Raw genomic sequence first — 16157 nt, forward strand, 5'->3', positions numbered from 1 at the left:
GGGTACTGTAGTACGTATGACTAATTATAGATTAATTAGACTCAAAAGATTTGTCCACGATTTCTTACGTAACTGTGCAGTTAGTTTTTCATTTCATCTATATTTAATACTCTATTTAAATGTCTAAAAAGTCGATATGATGTTTTTGGAGAAAAAATTTTAGGAACTAAACAGGAACAGTTCTATTCCTGACCAGGATCTTGACCTTACATCCAAAAAACAAAAGGCCATCAGTCGGGTGCAGTGACTGCAGTCCTCGGCACACCATGTCTAACCACGGGCCACCGTGCATGTTATCCTGATCTTTTCTTCTCTCTCGGACCCGCCCATCATCTTCCTGAGTTCCTCTTCTTCCACGTCCATAGTTCAACATAGATTCGCTAGCCCTCCTGAATTTTTTTACTGGCAAATTTTTCTGTACCCGTTGAGTTTTCTCTAATCTGACTGGAACTCATTTAACAAATAGACAATTGTGCTTTTGAAAAAGTGTTCAAAGCTTAAACTAACATGTCAGACTGTCAGTGCACAGTGGCCAGTGAAAACAATCCGCTTCTCTTTATATAAATCCTTCAATCCACGGCCTAAAGCAAAAGCACGCACATCCACGCTCTGTCACTAGCTGAGCTAGCTAGTGCAAGGCCAGCCATGGCGTCGACGTGTCCAAACTCCATAGCCCAGCTCCTCCTCGTTCTCTCCCTGAGCGTCTTCCTCCTCTCCAATGCGCACCCCGTGGCCCCGCAATCACCGCTGCGGCAGTCGCCCGCGCCTCCGGCGGCCGCGAATGGGGTGACCGGCATTTCGCCCGCGCTGGTCTCCACGCTGCGCGAGACGCTTGGCGCGATCAAGAACGTCGCGTCCATCATCTCGTCGTTCCCCATCGGCGGCATCCTCGGCGGCGGCGACCTCCGCCTCTCCTCTGCCATCGCCGACTGCCTCGACCTGCTCGACCTGTCCTCCGACGAGCTGTCGTGGTCGATGTCCACCACGTCGTCCTCTGCCCATCCCGCCAACGCCGGCGCCGCCGCGGCCAACCTGGGCACTGGGGACGCCCGCTTCGACCTCCGGTCGTGGCTGGGTGGCGCGCTGGGCAACCAGGACACCTGCAAGGAGGGCCTCGACGAGACCGGCTCCGTGCTGGGCTCGCTCGTCGGCACAGCCCTCCAGACCGTCACGTCGCTCCTCACCGACGGCCTCGGCCAGGTGGCCGCCGGCGAAGCCGCCATCGCGTCGTCCCGCCGCGGCCTCGCCGAGGGCGGCGCCCCGCGTTGGCTGGGACCCCGGGACCGCCGGCTGCTGCAGATGCCGGTGGGCCCCGGTGGCATGCCCGTGGACGCCGTGGTGGCCAAGGACGGGAGCGGCAACTACACGACGGTGAGCGCGGCCGTGGACGCGGCGCCGACGGAGAGCGCGAGCCGGTACGTGATCTACGTGAAGAAGGGCGTGTACAAGGAGACGGTCGACATCAAGAAGAAGAAGTGGAACCTGATGCTGGTCGGCGACGGCATGGGCGTGACGGTCATCTCCGGCCACCGGAACTACGTCGACGGCTACACCACGTACCGCAGCGCCACTGTCGGTGAGTTCCATCCACACCCTCCGGTTCCAATCATTTCTCATCAACATCCTTAGTACGTTAGTAATTAGCTCCGTATAATCCCGTGCTTGGTATGAGTATATCATGTGGTCAACGAGCACACGAGTGAATGGTCAATGCCATGCATGCTTGCCTGAAGCTAAAGATTCACCACACCTGAGGTTAGCTCATCACGAGCACCAGCCACCAGGGCGAGACCGTCGTGTCACTGGACGTGAGGTATGCGCGGTCAATATCTCATCATTAGAACTGTGGACCGTGAGTATACATCATGCACGCAGCGTACCAAAAGGAACCCAACACGAAGCCACATGCACATGCACATGCACATGCACAGCCGCAAACACGAAGCCACTAGCATATGGGTAGTAGGGTTTATACGATCGGTGACCATGTTACTTTAACTTTATATTAGGGGTTTTCTTATCATCCTTTAAACATATCTTAAGGTACCAAAAATTTTATTATAAATTTTTGACACCTCAATATATAATCACACTTTTACACTAAGATGGTAAAAAAGTAGTATAAGATATGCTTTCCACTTACATACGGACAAGCTACCAACATGTTTGATATATCAGACTTAGGGCGTGTTTAGTTCACAAAAATTTTTAGGTTAGGTTTTACATCGGATGTTTGACCGAATATCAGAAGACTATTTCAACGACTAATTAAAAAACTAATTATATAAGGTCTCAGGAAACCACGAGACAAATTTTTAAGCCTAATTAATTTGTCATTAATACATATGAGTTACTGTAGTAGTTATGACTACTCATGGACTAATTGCTTTCAAACTATAAAATTAGTTATTTTTTAACTATTTTTAATGTTATATACATGTGTCTAAAAATTCAGAATTAAATAGGACCGTGCTTACTAATAACAGATAATAGATACCAGACAAGAATGGAACAAATGTGAATACTGTTCCTCTGATCTTAGCCGCGTCCATACATTCAAGTCCCACCGGTGTTCACCGGAACTAGATCCTCTAGCTTAAGTCAGAGGGACCGATACATGGATCCGTGAATAGTGAGACCCACGTGTTAGGGACCCACGTCCCTCTGACTTAAGTCAGAGGAACGACGTCCGGTGTTCACCACCTTCCCAGCCTTGAATACACACATGCTTGCATTAACGCGACATCGTTTTAAAGCAAACATTAACGCCACATCCGGTTGTTGCCGTGCACCAACAACGAATTCAATGAACATATATACATATACGGGCTAAGCTATATATCTCTGCAAGCTGCCTGGCTCGTTCGAACTCAACATGGCCGGCACTCCCGATCTACCGTCCTCTTTTGCGTACGGGCGTGCCAGTGATTGTGCCAAAGTGGTGCGGTGCGTTTTCATCTAATCCGGTCTATGGAATCCGTACGCGCATGTGGTGCACCGTCCACGGTGTGGGTTTTCGTTTTTCTTTCTCTTCTTTCGCAATTTGCAACGAGCCAACGACGACGCTACGTATGACGGTATGAGAACAGGAGTAGTATGTACTCGCACGAAGATGCTACCTCCGCCTCTAAATGCTTGACACTGTTGATTTTTTTATAAATGTTTAACTATTTTGTCTTATCAAATATTTTTATCAAATATGTAAAACTATATATATACATAAAAGTATATTTAACAATAAATAAAATGATATAAAAATACTTAATAATTATGTATTTTTTTAATAAGACGAATAGTCAAACATGTATAAAAAAGTCAACGGTGTGAAACATTCAGGGAAGGAGGGAGTAATTGCTATCATGTCATTCTCAAAATATGGTTTCGCTATAACGCCAACTTGTAGTTTTTGCTTCGCTAAAATGATATTCTCATGAATGCAACACACTTAAAATGTTAGTATTTATCTATTCTTGTGGAGTGCTATTGTTGTTAGAATGTTAATCAAATAAACTACTCAAATATTATTAGAGCCCTCGGAATTATAATTGAGTGATGTATTGGTGCATCTATATTATTTTTATTTTTCATATGTATTTTGGTTTCTTATAAATATATGATTTGACACCACATTATTTGACATTACATGTTTCATTATTTTTGTATTTTTAAAAATATTTCTCCAAGTGCCCATGTCATCTATTATATATATATATATATATATATATATATATATATATATATATAAAATAAAGTATAGAAAAAGGAGTCTCCACGTTGTCTCTCACGAGCAAAAAATTCTGAGATTAATCGAAGAAATATAGGAGAAAAAAAGAAAAAGGAAAACATCAATTAGACAAAAGGAAGAAACCAATCGGATAGCAATAAAATTAACCGGATAGCAATCGATCTGCACATTAAAAATATACCAATCGGATAGCAAAAAATTCAACTGGACAAAAGAAAATTCTGAGATTAATGCGTTGGCAAATTGCTCTGGACATTAAGCAGATCGATCGTACACGACTGCATGAGGTAATTAATCAATCGGACATGGGAGAAAAAAGAAAAAAAATCAATCGAACAAAAGAAAAAAACAATCAGATAGATCAAGTGCTCTTATAGAATCCTAATCAACATAAGAGGGAAAAAAAGAGAAACGAACGGTTTCTTTTGAATCAGGCGATGAAAATAAAAAAAAGATCAATAAAAAAATTTAAAAAACTAATAATAAGAGTCATGTGTAAGAAAATTTAGAAAAATCTAAATCTCGGTTAATTTTTTTTTAAAGTGATTGATATCTAGGGAAGAGTTCATATATAAATACAATTTGGAAATATATAAAATTCAGGTTAAAAAGAATCAGATTAGAAATATAATTTCAGAATTAAAAATAAAGAAAAATAATAAAAAGAGTCCATGTGTAAATATAGTTTAGAAAAATTCAAATCTCAGATTAAAAATTTTAAAGTAACTGATATTGATGTAAAAGTCTAACTATAAATACAATTTGGAAAGATCTACAAACCACGTTTATTCTCACGGGATAGAAAATCTCATATTAATTGAAGAAAAATAAGAGATAAAAAGATAATATTTTTTTTGAAATCAGACAAGAAAAGAAAAATCCGAAGCGTTACGAGGCCGTGGAACTAGTTTAGATGATCATCCAAATAAAGATATGGATGACCAAATTTAGATAAGCTGATATAGATAAGCTGATAGGGATGCTCTAACCTCGGTGGTAAATCCGCCCCGCTTACTTCTGACCATCGATCCAATAATTTGATTGCATTGCTAACAATCAGCAACACAGTAGCTAAATCACTGTGTGCAAATTACTAGCGGGCCTCACCTGCATTGCATCCACCTCTGCAGCTGTGAACGGGAAGGGGTTCATGGCGAGGGACGTGACGTTCGAGAACACGGCGGGGCCGTCGAAGCACCAGGCGGTGGCGCTCCGGTGCGACTCCGACCTCTCCGTGTTCTACCGCTGCGCCTTCGAGGGCTACCAGGACACGCTGTACGCGCACTCGCTCCGCCAGTTCTACCGCGACTGCCGCATCTCCGGCACCGTCGACTTCGTCTTCGGCAACGCCGCCGCGGTGTTCCAGAACTGCCTCCTCGCCGCGCGCCTCCCGCTGCCCGACCAGAAGAACTCCGTCACCGCGCAGGGCCGCCTCGACGCCAACATGACCACCGGCTTCACCTTCCAGTTCTGCAACGTCACCGCCGACGCCGACCTCCAGGGGGCGCTCGACCAGGCCGCCGCCGGCAACGCGTCCTCGCCAGCGGCGGCGGCGACGCAGACGTACCTCGGCCGGCCGTGGAAGCAGTACTCGAGGGTGGTGTTCATGCAGTCGTACATCGGCGCCGTGGTGCGCCCCGAGGGGTGGCTCGCGTGGGACGGCGAGTTCGCGCTCGACACGCTCTACTACGGCGAGTACATGAACACTGGGCCCGGCGCCGGCGTCGGCGGCAGGGTCAAGTGGCCGGGGTTCCACGTGATGACGAGCCCCGACCAGGCCGGCAACTTCACCGTCGCGCAGTTCATCGAGGGCAACATGTGGCTGCCGCCCACCGGCGTCAAGTACACCGCCGGCCTCACGTCGTGATCACCGGCGAGCATGCATGCCTTGTGCGACCGTAGTACAGCACATCATCATCATATACTACAGACGTTGGAAAGGAGGTATAACTAAAGACATGGTGTATAAAATCTTTTAGGAATTGTGGCGTTCTGGGAGTTTTTAGTTGTTTAATTGGTGGTTAATGGAACAAATTACGGCACGGTGCAAAGTTGTGGAGGTTTCAGCAAGTTTCGCCATGTGTTTTTGACCTTTTGTTCTAAGCTTAGTGCTGCTCAGTGTGTTTCGGGGCAACAGCTGTGGTTGAATTGCATGCAGGTATATGTACATGGCGGAAGCTAGCATGCAGCTTGTCGGCGGCGGTGACAAACATTGTCAGGCCCACATGCCGTACTTCACCGGCGTGCCGGTCGGCTTGATCCATGGCTCGGCGTGCAGGAAGTTCTGCACGGTGAACTTGGTGGCCTCCTCCTTGCTGATCACCTTCTTGTAGCCCGGCCAGCTGACGCGGCCGGCCGTGGCGGCCCCGGCGCCCTTGTTCCCGTACTCGGCGTACCAGAGCGTCCTGAGCCCGAAGTCGCCGCTCCACGGCAGGTAACCGGCCTTGTCGACGAAGGCGGGGATGTCGGAGTCCATGATGAGCGTGCGCGAGTACTCGCGCCACGGGCGTGCGAGGTAGCTGCGAACGGCCGGGCGGGAGGCGTCCTTGAGCGCCGGCTCGGCGGCGAAGCGGCAGTGCTGGAGCACGAAGCCGGTGGCCTCGCGGCCGTCGGCGCGGCCCTGCGCCGTGGCGATGTTCTGCTGGTTGTCGAGCGGGCGGCGGAGCGTGAGGACACAGTTCTGGAACACCGCCGCAGCGTCGCCGAAGATGAAGTCGACGGTGCCGGAGACGACGCAGTTGCGGTAGAACTGCGTCTTGGAGTGCGCGTAGAGCGTGTCCTGGTAACCCTCCATGCGGCAGTTGAGGAAGATGGACTTGTCGGACTGCACCAGCAGCGCCACCGCCTGGTGCTTCGCGGCGCCGGCCGTGTTCCTGAACCCCAGCGCGATGCCCATGAACCCGTCGCCCTGCGCGCCTGCGCGCCGGTGCACTCGTCAGCGTACGTGTGCAGGCTGCCATGGAAAATGGAGAAGCGTTCAATGTGTTCTCTGGCTCTTACTGAAGGTCGCCGTCTTGTAGGTGGTGCGGCCGTCGACGAAGTTCCGGTTGCCGGTGATGATGGTCTTCTTGGCGCCGTCGCCGTACATGGTCACGTTCGCCATCTTCTTGGTGATCGTCACGTACTCATCGTACACCCCTTCCTTCACGTAGATCACGTACCTGCAAGATCCATGTTCAAGCTCCGGCGAGTGGATTTGGTGAGGGGGGATGCTTGACATTTACGGGTGCAGGCGCATGCACCGACCTTCCTGTGTACTTCTTGGGCATGGCGGCGAGCGCGTCGTTGATGGTCTTGAACTTGCCGCTGCCGTCCTTGGCCACGACGACGTTGGGGGTGAGCTTGTTCTGGAACTTGCCCTTGAGCAGCCTCCTCTGCTGCCGGCTCACCCAGAGCGGCACGTCGGGCTGCCTCGGTGTGTCTTCGTCGAAGGCGAAGCTGAGGAGTCGCCGGTGGCTGGCCGCCGACGACGCTGGGAGGTTGAGCGCGGCGAGGAACGACGAGGCCTTCCCGATGATGGCCAGCGCGTTGCTGGTCAGCTCCTTGCCGGACTCCATGGCGTCCCTCATCTTGTCCTTGAGGTCGCCGTCGGGGAACCCGTCGATGCATGTCTCCTGGTCCGCGATCACCGCGCTCAGCCACACGCGGAGCTGGTACCCGCCCTTGGTGAGCCCGTCCACGCCGCCGGCGTCGATGCCACCGAGAGTGCGCTCGAGGTCGTCCCTGGCGTTTTCGTAGATCTCCTTGCAGTCGGCGATGGCGGCCTTCACGCGGGGGTCGTCGCTGACGATCTCGCCCGACTTGTCGAACGCCTTCTCGACGGCGTCGCCGATCGCGGCTACGGAGGCGCGGACGATGTCCCTGGGCGACGACGACGCGCTGGCGTTCGAGGCGACCTTGGCGAGGCTCTTCTCGCAGGTATCCCTGTAGTCCGTCTGCGCGCACATCGCCTTGATGATCTTGGAGACACCGCTCAGGCTGGGCTGCGCGCCGCCGTCGCCGGAGGAGGAAGAGGAGGAACCACCATCACCGAAGCCCGCGTTGTAGGCGACGGCGGCGCCGCCCATGACAATGATGATAAGGAGGACCGACGCGCCACCGACGGCGACCATGAACCGCCTGCGCTCCTGGCGCTGCCTCTCGACACGGCGGCGCTCCGTGAGCGGCCCGAAGTCCGAGAAGGCCGTCGACATCGCCGCCGACGTTCTCGCGGCCTCTCTCTCAACAAAAAGAAAGAGACCTCTTTTGCGCCGCCGCCGCCGCCGCTCCCTCCCTCCCTCCCTCCCTCCCTCTGCCCTCACCACGATCGGCAAAGGCAGAGAGGATCGAGAGAGAGCGAGAGAGCGAGGAGTGTGATGGAACTATGGAAGAGACGCTTGTTTATTCAGATGATTCAATGGCGGAGAGAGATTTCAGGGAGTCAGGTTAAATTAATCCAGGAAGGGGTTCGTTCTCGTTTCCTGGCATGCAACGGCAGAAACGGCCGCTCGCGAGCTCGTGACTGCATGGCCGGCCGGCTGGCTGGCTGCCGTTTTTCTCGCCCCATTCCCAAGCAAAAACAACGTGATCACTGATCGTTTCGCTTCCGACGACGAAGCCACGAAGGACACGCATCCAATCTTCCACTGGGCCGTTGACCCCGTGCTGCTGGACTCGTTTCCTCGTTGGGCCTGGTGGTTCGCTTCGCTTACGGCTCGTCTGAGTCGTCTCGTTGTTGGAGAGACGGCAGAAACGAGTTGCTGGCGCGTGCGCTCTCTCTGTTAACCTTTCGGCTTTCACGGATTCCAGGCCTTTGCTCTGCCGTTGAGGACGACGAGATTGTTTTCTCTTTTTTGATTCAATCACGTTGAACAAGCATGATTTGTAACGGTAAAGTGGCAAACACGCGTACGTTGCCCAGGAAAAACATGTAGTTAGACTTTTCCGTGGTATAACCACAGTAGTGCCGAAAAAGCAAGTGGCGACACAGACATTGTCAGAGGGTTATGCCAGTACTTACTTTCTATGCTGATTTAGTGATTTTTACAGGACATTTCAATTATAACATGCGTCATATCTATTAATTAATTAAATTTAAGGGTATATGTAGGAAAATTACTTCTTATGGTATAAATATTTGACTTTCAAGATAATATTTGGTCAACTTTTGTTGTTTTAAAATGTTTGCAATCAATTCATAACCGAACACGGTTATAAAGTCTAACAACTTTATGATACTATGACAACACTACTAAAGACATATCTACGTATATCTTTTTCAAAATTAAACATTTGATAGCTTATTGATCATCAAAATTTAAAAGTTCGATCTAATCCGGTAATCTTATCGTAAATGTCAATTATTCATGGCGGGGAGTACTTCAAGATTTCTTTTATAAAATAAACCATTATTATGTAACGTAAAACTTTATAACTCTGCTCGGATTTGATGGATGCTAACGCATCAAATATATATAAACATATATATTGATCAATTGATAAATCTAGATAAGAATAAAAAGTTTTATAATATAAAATAGAAGAAGTATTGGTATTTTGTCAGCCATCAATGGAAAAAATTCATTCTTAAAAATAAATGCGTACTATAAAAAAATCAACGAAGATATAGTATATTGATGATGTTTCCCGTTAAACTCTTTTTGCGAGGAGTTTTACGGTTAGCTCATCATGGTTCTAACAAACTTCTAGTACTGGAATACAGATACTTGTACCTCACGCGTGTATCTTTCGACAATCCATGTCGACTTTCTGCCGTCGAGATGATGTCCCAATGATATATACAGCAGCCATCAGCCAAATTGCCGAAATATACGTGTGGTGTGCACAATTTCTTGCGTTTTTTTTTCCTACGGATAATTCAGAGGCTGCATCTACATGATCGTTCCGGTCTCGGGTGGTGACTCTCAGCATGACTCCTGATTTCTGACAGTCGTCCACTCAGGCCCGCCCAGCGAGGCCTGAGTGAGCTCAGTGGTCAGCCCCTGACGTTAGGGGTCTTTCCCTCTGACTCCCAATCGGGTTACCTTCCCGGGTCTCGCCGGTGTTGCCTGTAGGTCGTGATGTGCCTCGAGATGGCCGTCTCCTGCTTCAATCGGAATGATTTAAGCTCATGGCGCTCCGTAGTTATAACTGCTTATAAGCCAAAATTTTAATATTAGAACTTAATTTTGGACTTGATTTTACAGTTTTTTTTGCCATTGTTTGTTTTGCACATTTCACTTTTAAGTCACTATAGATACATATATAAAAGTTATATTTATAAATTATTTTTCGTTTCCGAAAAATGTTTTCGCTTATTTCTCTGGGAAGCGAAACGATGGGAGCCTCGTCTTTTAGCATCGACTGGACGTGACACAGAACAAGTTTACTACGTTTGTGGTGCCCTGGGATCTGTCTAGGAATAAGAACGGTTTTTTTCCCAAATTAGAGGAAGGGGCGATTAAGGAGTTTGTGTTAGGCCACGTTCGGCAACCAGCTTACTGTTGAAGTTATTCAGTTGTATGCACACACATGCAGTCCAGATAGAACAAGCTATTGCATGCACATATGACGATACTTGAGTTCTTATCTAATAGGTTGTTACAGGTAGCTTTGATAATTATAGCTTGTAACCATATATTTGTAAACTTGTTCAGAGAGGTTAGTATCACGGCTAGAGCTCTTCTGGCTATATATAACACGTACTAGGCAACACACGGATACGGTGTGGTTGTTTCTCCCAAACTTCACGCTTGCTAACCCAGATTCTCCTCTTTTTCTGTGTACACTGTTTCCAAACTACTGACGGTGTGTTTTTTTATAAAAATTTTCTATAGGATAGTCATTTTAAAATACCATATTATTAATTTTTTATAACTAATAATTAATTAATCATATACTAATTTATTATTACGTTTTTTACGCCGAATAACTTATCCCCGGATACCAGGAACGAACGCTGCCTGCCTTAATATGACGAGTAATAATGCAATTGAAGGTTCTTCGAGGCTTCGACCAACTCGCAGATGGCTCTTCTGAAAGCAGTGGTTATAAAATACCAAACAGATCTATCACTCGCTCGGCACATGTGCAGGCTTCCAACACAACAGGTATCTATTTTAATCTTTCCTCGAGGAAAATTCACTCCACTAATTGACTGTAATGTTTTTTTTCCTCTCTCCTCACCTTCCGTCTCGCGTCACCGTCTTGTTCCCATCACACTACACTGCACATCCAAACCGTCCGTTCTCCCGGCCATGTCGACAACGACCCCGCGACCCTTGCCCCGGCCTGGTCGGCCCCCCTGGACGTACGAACCGCACGCGCGATCTCCACCGGCCTCGATCTCCGGCTCGGGTGGTGGTAGTAGCTACGGCTCAGCGGACGACACGACACGACGGGCTTCGCGCTGGCTTGCGCGCGGTCGAGCGGGCGCTCGCAATCGTAGTCTTAGAACAAGTCTACTAGTAGCTTAATCTAATAGCAAATTTATATAATAGATATATAGAAACTAATTACACTAACATGTCTCACCTATCATACAATGCATATTAAAATCCGTGTTGCGGTGGCTATAAATCTATAGCCCAGCTCTTCTCTCTCCTCTCTTATCTTATTAAAATATGTTTAAAATATATTTACAGCCAGTTTATAGCCTGCTATTGTATCTGCTCTTATGGTGTTTTGGAGGAAAAAACAAATAATATATTTATAAACAGAAAATAATTTGTAAATAAAATCATATTATATATGTTTATAACGATCTAAAAATTAAAACTGAAAAATAAATTTAAGGGAGAAAAATCTAAAAATTAACTTTAATTTAAAGTTAAAACTTAAAAATTAGGTTATAATTCAAACCCCAAGCCCAAAAGATGACAAGCCCTGGTAGTAGGCCTGCTAATGGGTTGGATGGAAATGGGTTAAATGAGTTGGTTTTAATTTGGATTGTGTTTGGTTGGGTGCAAATGGATTGTAACTTCAAATGGTCTGGATTGGATTGAGTTATAGAGACAAATGGATTGGTATGGACTGGATTTGGTTAGGTTATTTTATGTTCTAAATGAATTTAACCCATGGAGGGTAAATGGATACTTTAATTGAATAGCTAATGGATAAGATAATAGACATACGTGTGGCCCATATATATAGAAATCGACCAAAATTTGCACAAAGTTGCTTTTATACCTAACAGATCATCCCACTAAATTTCAGTCAAATTTGATAAACTTTTATAGCGTGAACGCGAGTTTTAAAATTTTAGGTACGAGTTTATACATATCAAATGGTGCATCCATTTTGCAAGAGTGGGTTGAATCCATTTTAACCAAATGGGTTGGTGTGGATTGGGTTAAAATCAAAGTTGGATTGGTTTGGATTGAATCCCAATAAAAAATAATTGGTGCGGATTTGTTTGATAGACTAATCAGTAAAGAAATGGATTAAAACGGATTTAGATTGGATTACACTTCATTGGCAGGCTTACCTGGTAGGCCACGCATGTCGCGCCGCGCCGTTGCTCTCCGCCCGTTCACGTCCCTGTCCCTCCACACACGCGCGCGCGCATCGGCGCTTCGTTCGTCTCGGCGACTCGACTCGTACCGCTGCGCGGAAAACGGCAAAACGAGGCGAGCCGGGAGCATCGTAAGGCCAGGCAGGCTGCCGTCGCCGAAACAGGACACATGCTGCTACTGTTCCAGGCACGGCGCGACGTGTAATCTATTGCTACCGCAACGGCGGCGTATAGTATAGTAGCTGTATAGGATGCGTAATAGTAGGGTTTTTTTTTTTCGCATTCGGTCGAGAAGGTTCCGTGCATGATGGCGTGACAAGTGCGCGTATGCATGCGTGGGTTAGTGCCACGTGGGGAGGGGGTGGTGACGAGAGCGAGACAGCAATGCTGTATTGCTGTGGCGAAGCGAGATTTCTGTACTCTAGTCCAGAGAAATATTGTTGTCGTTTCATCTCAAGCGTGGTTTGGTGCCAGTATGCATTTGCTTTGCTGCACGTACGATGAATCCTCTCAGTTTTATTATAATAGTTCACCCATCATTCGATTTTAGGAGGTCACGTTATCGTTAAATCATAGCCGTCCGATCAAATTTGGTGGCTCTAGATCTTTACCACATGTCAAGCACACCATCCCTTAGCCCAAAAAAGCCCACCATCGTTCTCGCACCATCCCGATGAGGGTATATGCTGAAACGCATAGTCGTGGTGTTGCTGATATTGATGTAAGGATATGATATAAGGCGATACGCGCATGCAAGACGGCAACGGAGAAACTAATATATGATTCTCATTACAAATCTAAAACTGGTAGCATGTCAATCGTTCATGCTAATGTTTAAATTTTTTAAATTTATAATATATCTGCAGCAACGCGCGGGTATTAAGTAGTTGACGTGATGATCGATCGATCTACCGCGAAATCGTGAAGGGTAGGCCGATCTTGGTGGCCCGCCTCAGAACGGCTCTCACGGAGAGAAAACTACGCCGCGCGCGCTGCGGCGCATGGTATCCTGCAACACTGCCTGAAACGACGGTCTTGGTATGTACTTTCGTCGTTGCTGAATCTGGAGGAACATTAAACCACATAATACATTTTTTTCCATTCTGTAAACGATTCTTCTATGTGAACTTTTTATTTGGAGAAGTGTGAAAGGGGCCTGCATAAAAGTTTTAACCCATACCAATAATAAAATTGGAGGGATAGAAATACATGTCAATATTAATTCACCGAATTTTTTTCAAGAGGTTTGAGTGGATGAAATTTTTCTATGCTTTCTCTATGAAAATTATTTTGGTTTTTTCATACCTCGTTCATACAGACCAAATTACTTTCATATGAATTAATTCATAGAATTCTAATACTTTGTTTTTCTCCAAACCGAATGACTCCTTAAGGCGTATTTGAATGCGCGCAATTGAAATCTTAAATATTTGATAAAAATTGTAAAAACAATCACATAAATCTTAGTGGAAACTAAACATGGGCAAAAAAAAATTGAACATGTGGTTGGTGATAATTGGATTTACGCTATTAGAAGAGAGTCAGACTCGGGAGTTCTTGCATTGCATATTTGCATGAATGTCAAACCATGTGCAAGCATCGGTGAATTTTTGTTATATAGAAAATAACAATACCAACGTTAGTTGTAGTTTTCTTCATGCTGGAAATTGTTTAAATGGACGCTTGGAGTTTACTTACTTAAAGAGCGATTTTGTTGTCCATTTATGATGTCATCATTGGGGTAACTCTGATGCTTAACACTACTATTCAGAGTAAATTATACTTTAGGCTATTTTTATTATTTAAGTTTCTCTTTGGACCATCTGAAACTTATATTTTTATTTTGGATTAGAAAATTACCGTTATTATAGTTTCAACCAATGTAAATTATTTTGTAATACACTCAACGAATTTTAACACATCTACTTTGATATCTAGGAGCCTCTCGATATGGAGTCCATAAATTTGTTAAAGAAATGCTAGACATGGTTAGAAAAACAGGGTTGAATGGACAAAATTATAAAAACAAATTTATATGGTTTAAAGTAAAAATAAATAGGTTTATGTTTAGTTCAAAATCGAACCCTGGTAATCAAAGGTAGCATGAACTATTGCCTAAACATTATATCCTATTCAATTGGATCATCCAATCGACCATAAAATCCCTATGCTCTTATGTTTTGACTCGTTAAATATCTCGAGAAAAATACAATCAGAATGTCACAAATGAGAAAATGACCTATAATAATTACGGATGTGCCATGTATTCAGGGCAACAAATATGGTCAAACATTGCACAAAATAATTAAACATGGCTAGTCAACCTATCACGTAGCCATTATATTCATGCTTATTACCGGTTTTCAAAATGAAGAATATTAGCACCATGATTGTTCTTTTTTTATTGTGATGCTTCGAAAAACCATACAGAGCCCGCGTTCGACAGGAGGGGAAGGTGGGTTAGTTGTCCGATGCATAAAACATAATAATAGATTAGTACATGATTAGTTATTTATTTATTAAAAAATATAAAGTAGATTAATACGATTTTTAAACAACTTTTTTATATTTTTTTGAAAAATACACTGTTTAGCAGTTCGAGAAGCATATGTGCAAAAAATAATCTTAGTTATTTAGCTGTATTGCTGAACGCGGCCGGAATCAAAGAGTTAACGGCAACTTTTTCTTCATACGGTTCGTTCTGATGTCAAAATACGATAAAAGAATCTGTACGACCATAATTAAATGTGTTAAAAACTTTAGTGCTAGGGAGAATATTCAAAGGAACTAGTGGTATTGAAGAAATTACCACATGATTTTATACACTACGGAACAGAAAAGTGATCCTCTCATTTAGACAATGCATGCGCGGCAAATTTTTTTTAAAAAAACTTCTACACACAAGCTAAATTGTGAATAGTTTTACGAAATCCGTTCATACTTCACAACAAAAATAAAGTATTGTTAACCCTATCTTTTTACTTTTACTTTTGCTTATACTTATAAGCTAAATTTTGAAATCTCAACCTTAAATTTGGAGTTGGTTTTAGAGTTATCGCTGAAGTTTATTTTTCAGCGTCGCCTTTTAGATCGCCATAAATATATATACAAAAGTTTTAATTTTTAAATTATCTTTTTTTGCAAATATATAATTTGGTAATCACATTACTTAACACAAAATCTGAGTTAATTTGTCTGTTTTGTTAAGGACAGGTAACCGAACCGAAGACACCATATATCTTCGGTACAGAGTGGAGGCAAATAGTATAACCACAATCATCACAAAATTGGTAACACAAGTTTTAGAAATATGTATAAATGTATATTAATATTAACATTACATCACCGTTCTTTCTTTCACCTTTAAAGGTAAAAATATCAGCAGTTAGCATTTCATTAGTACTTAATGCGGGTTTGGACGATATTTTTGTCCTACCTCACTATGAACAAATTTTCATTTATCGGTGAGCCTATCTCCAATTAAACTACTTAGGGTTTATTAGAACGACGAAAATGTGGATTGATTGATATGTCAACAAATAAATCTAATAAGCCCAAAAAAGCAGGTAATTTGTTTGGAAAACAACCAATGTTAATTAATATATCAATACAAGAAAAAAACCAGCATGCTCAAGGTTAAGGATTTTTTAATGACCAAAACCAAGGATCCTGTCAAAATATTTCTTTCACTGAACCCAAAATATTTGGGGATTGCAAGGGAAGCAAATACCGCCAACATAAAAAGAAAAGAAAAATCTAAGCATATGTAGACATGTATAGCACAAGTTTTCATTGAACGATCAATCTAAATGAGCTAGCGGCCTATCTTTTGGCTTTTGCTTGGTTGTGAGATAAAAATTTTAATTTTTAATTTTTAATTTAGAATTGATTTTGGGATTTTTTTATCATATTTATTTTTCA

The 16157-nt window shown here is 44.5% G+C and overlaps 2 protein-coding genes across 2 annotated transcripts; one reads left to right on the forward strand and one right to left on the reverse strand.

Moving 5' to 3' along the window:
- The first annotated feature begins 480 nt into the window (after nucleotides 1-480).
- Nucleotides 481-5781, forward strand: LOC102701288 (pectinesterase-like). Its single transcript, XM_040526667.1, has 2 exons — nucleotides 481-1576; nucleotides 4876-5781. Exons 1-2 carry the CDS (start codon nucleotides 646-648, stop codon nucleotides 5610-5612), a joined length of 1668 nt encoding a protein of 555 aa, XP_040382601.1. The 5' UTR covers nucleotides 481-645; the 3' UTR covers nucleotides 5613-5781.
- LOC102701569 (pectinesterase-like) lies at nucleotides 5717-8110 on the reverse strand. The gene is made up of 3 exons (XM_006659401.3): nucleotides 6992-8110; nucleotides 6746-6906; nucleotides 5717-6661 (listed from the first exon to the last, which is right to left on the reverse strand). Exons 1-3 carry the CDS (start codon nucleotides 7936-7938, stop codon nucleotides 5961-5963), a joined length of 1809 nt encoding a protein of 602 aa, XP_006659464.2. The 5' UTR covers nucleotides 7939-8110; the 3' UTR covers nucleotides 5717-5960.
- Between the last annotated feature and the right edge of the window lie 8047 nt (nucleotides 8111-16157).

The sequence above is a fragment of the Oryza brachyantha genome, chromosome 8 (genome assembly GCF_000231095.2).
Source record: "Oryza brachyantha chromosome 8, ObraRS2, whole genome shotgun sequence".
Classification (NCBI taxonomy): domain Eukaryota; kingdom Viridiplantae; phylum Streptophyta; class Magnoliopsida; order Poales; family Poaceae; genus Oryza; species Oryza brachyantha.

Bases quoted from the DNA above. Each gene is read 5' to 3' on its own strand.
- LOC102701288 (XM_040526667.1), top strand. From the start codon at position 646: ATGGCGTCGACGTGTCCAAACTCCATAGCCCAGCTCCTCCTCGTTCTC. The intron at 1,577-4,875 runs GTGAGTTCCATC...CCACCTCTGCAG, and splicing joins GTACCGCAGCGCCACTGTCG to CTGTGAACGGGAAGGGGTTC.
- LOC102701569 (XM_006659401.3), bottom strand. From the start codon at position 7,938: ATGTCGACGGCCTTCTCGGACTTCGGGCCGCTCACGGAGCGCCGCCGT. The intron at 6,907-6,991 runs GTCGGTGCATGC...TGGATCTTGCAG, and splicing joins CCCAAGAAGTACACAGGAAG to GTACGTGATCTACGTGAAGG. The intron at 6,662-6,745 runs GTAAGAGCCAGA...ACCGGCGCGCAG, and splicing joins CTACAAGACGGCGACCTTCA to GCGCGCAGGGCGACGGGTTC.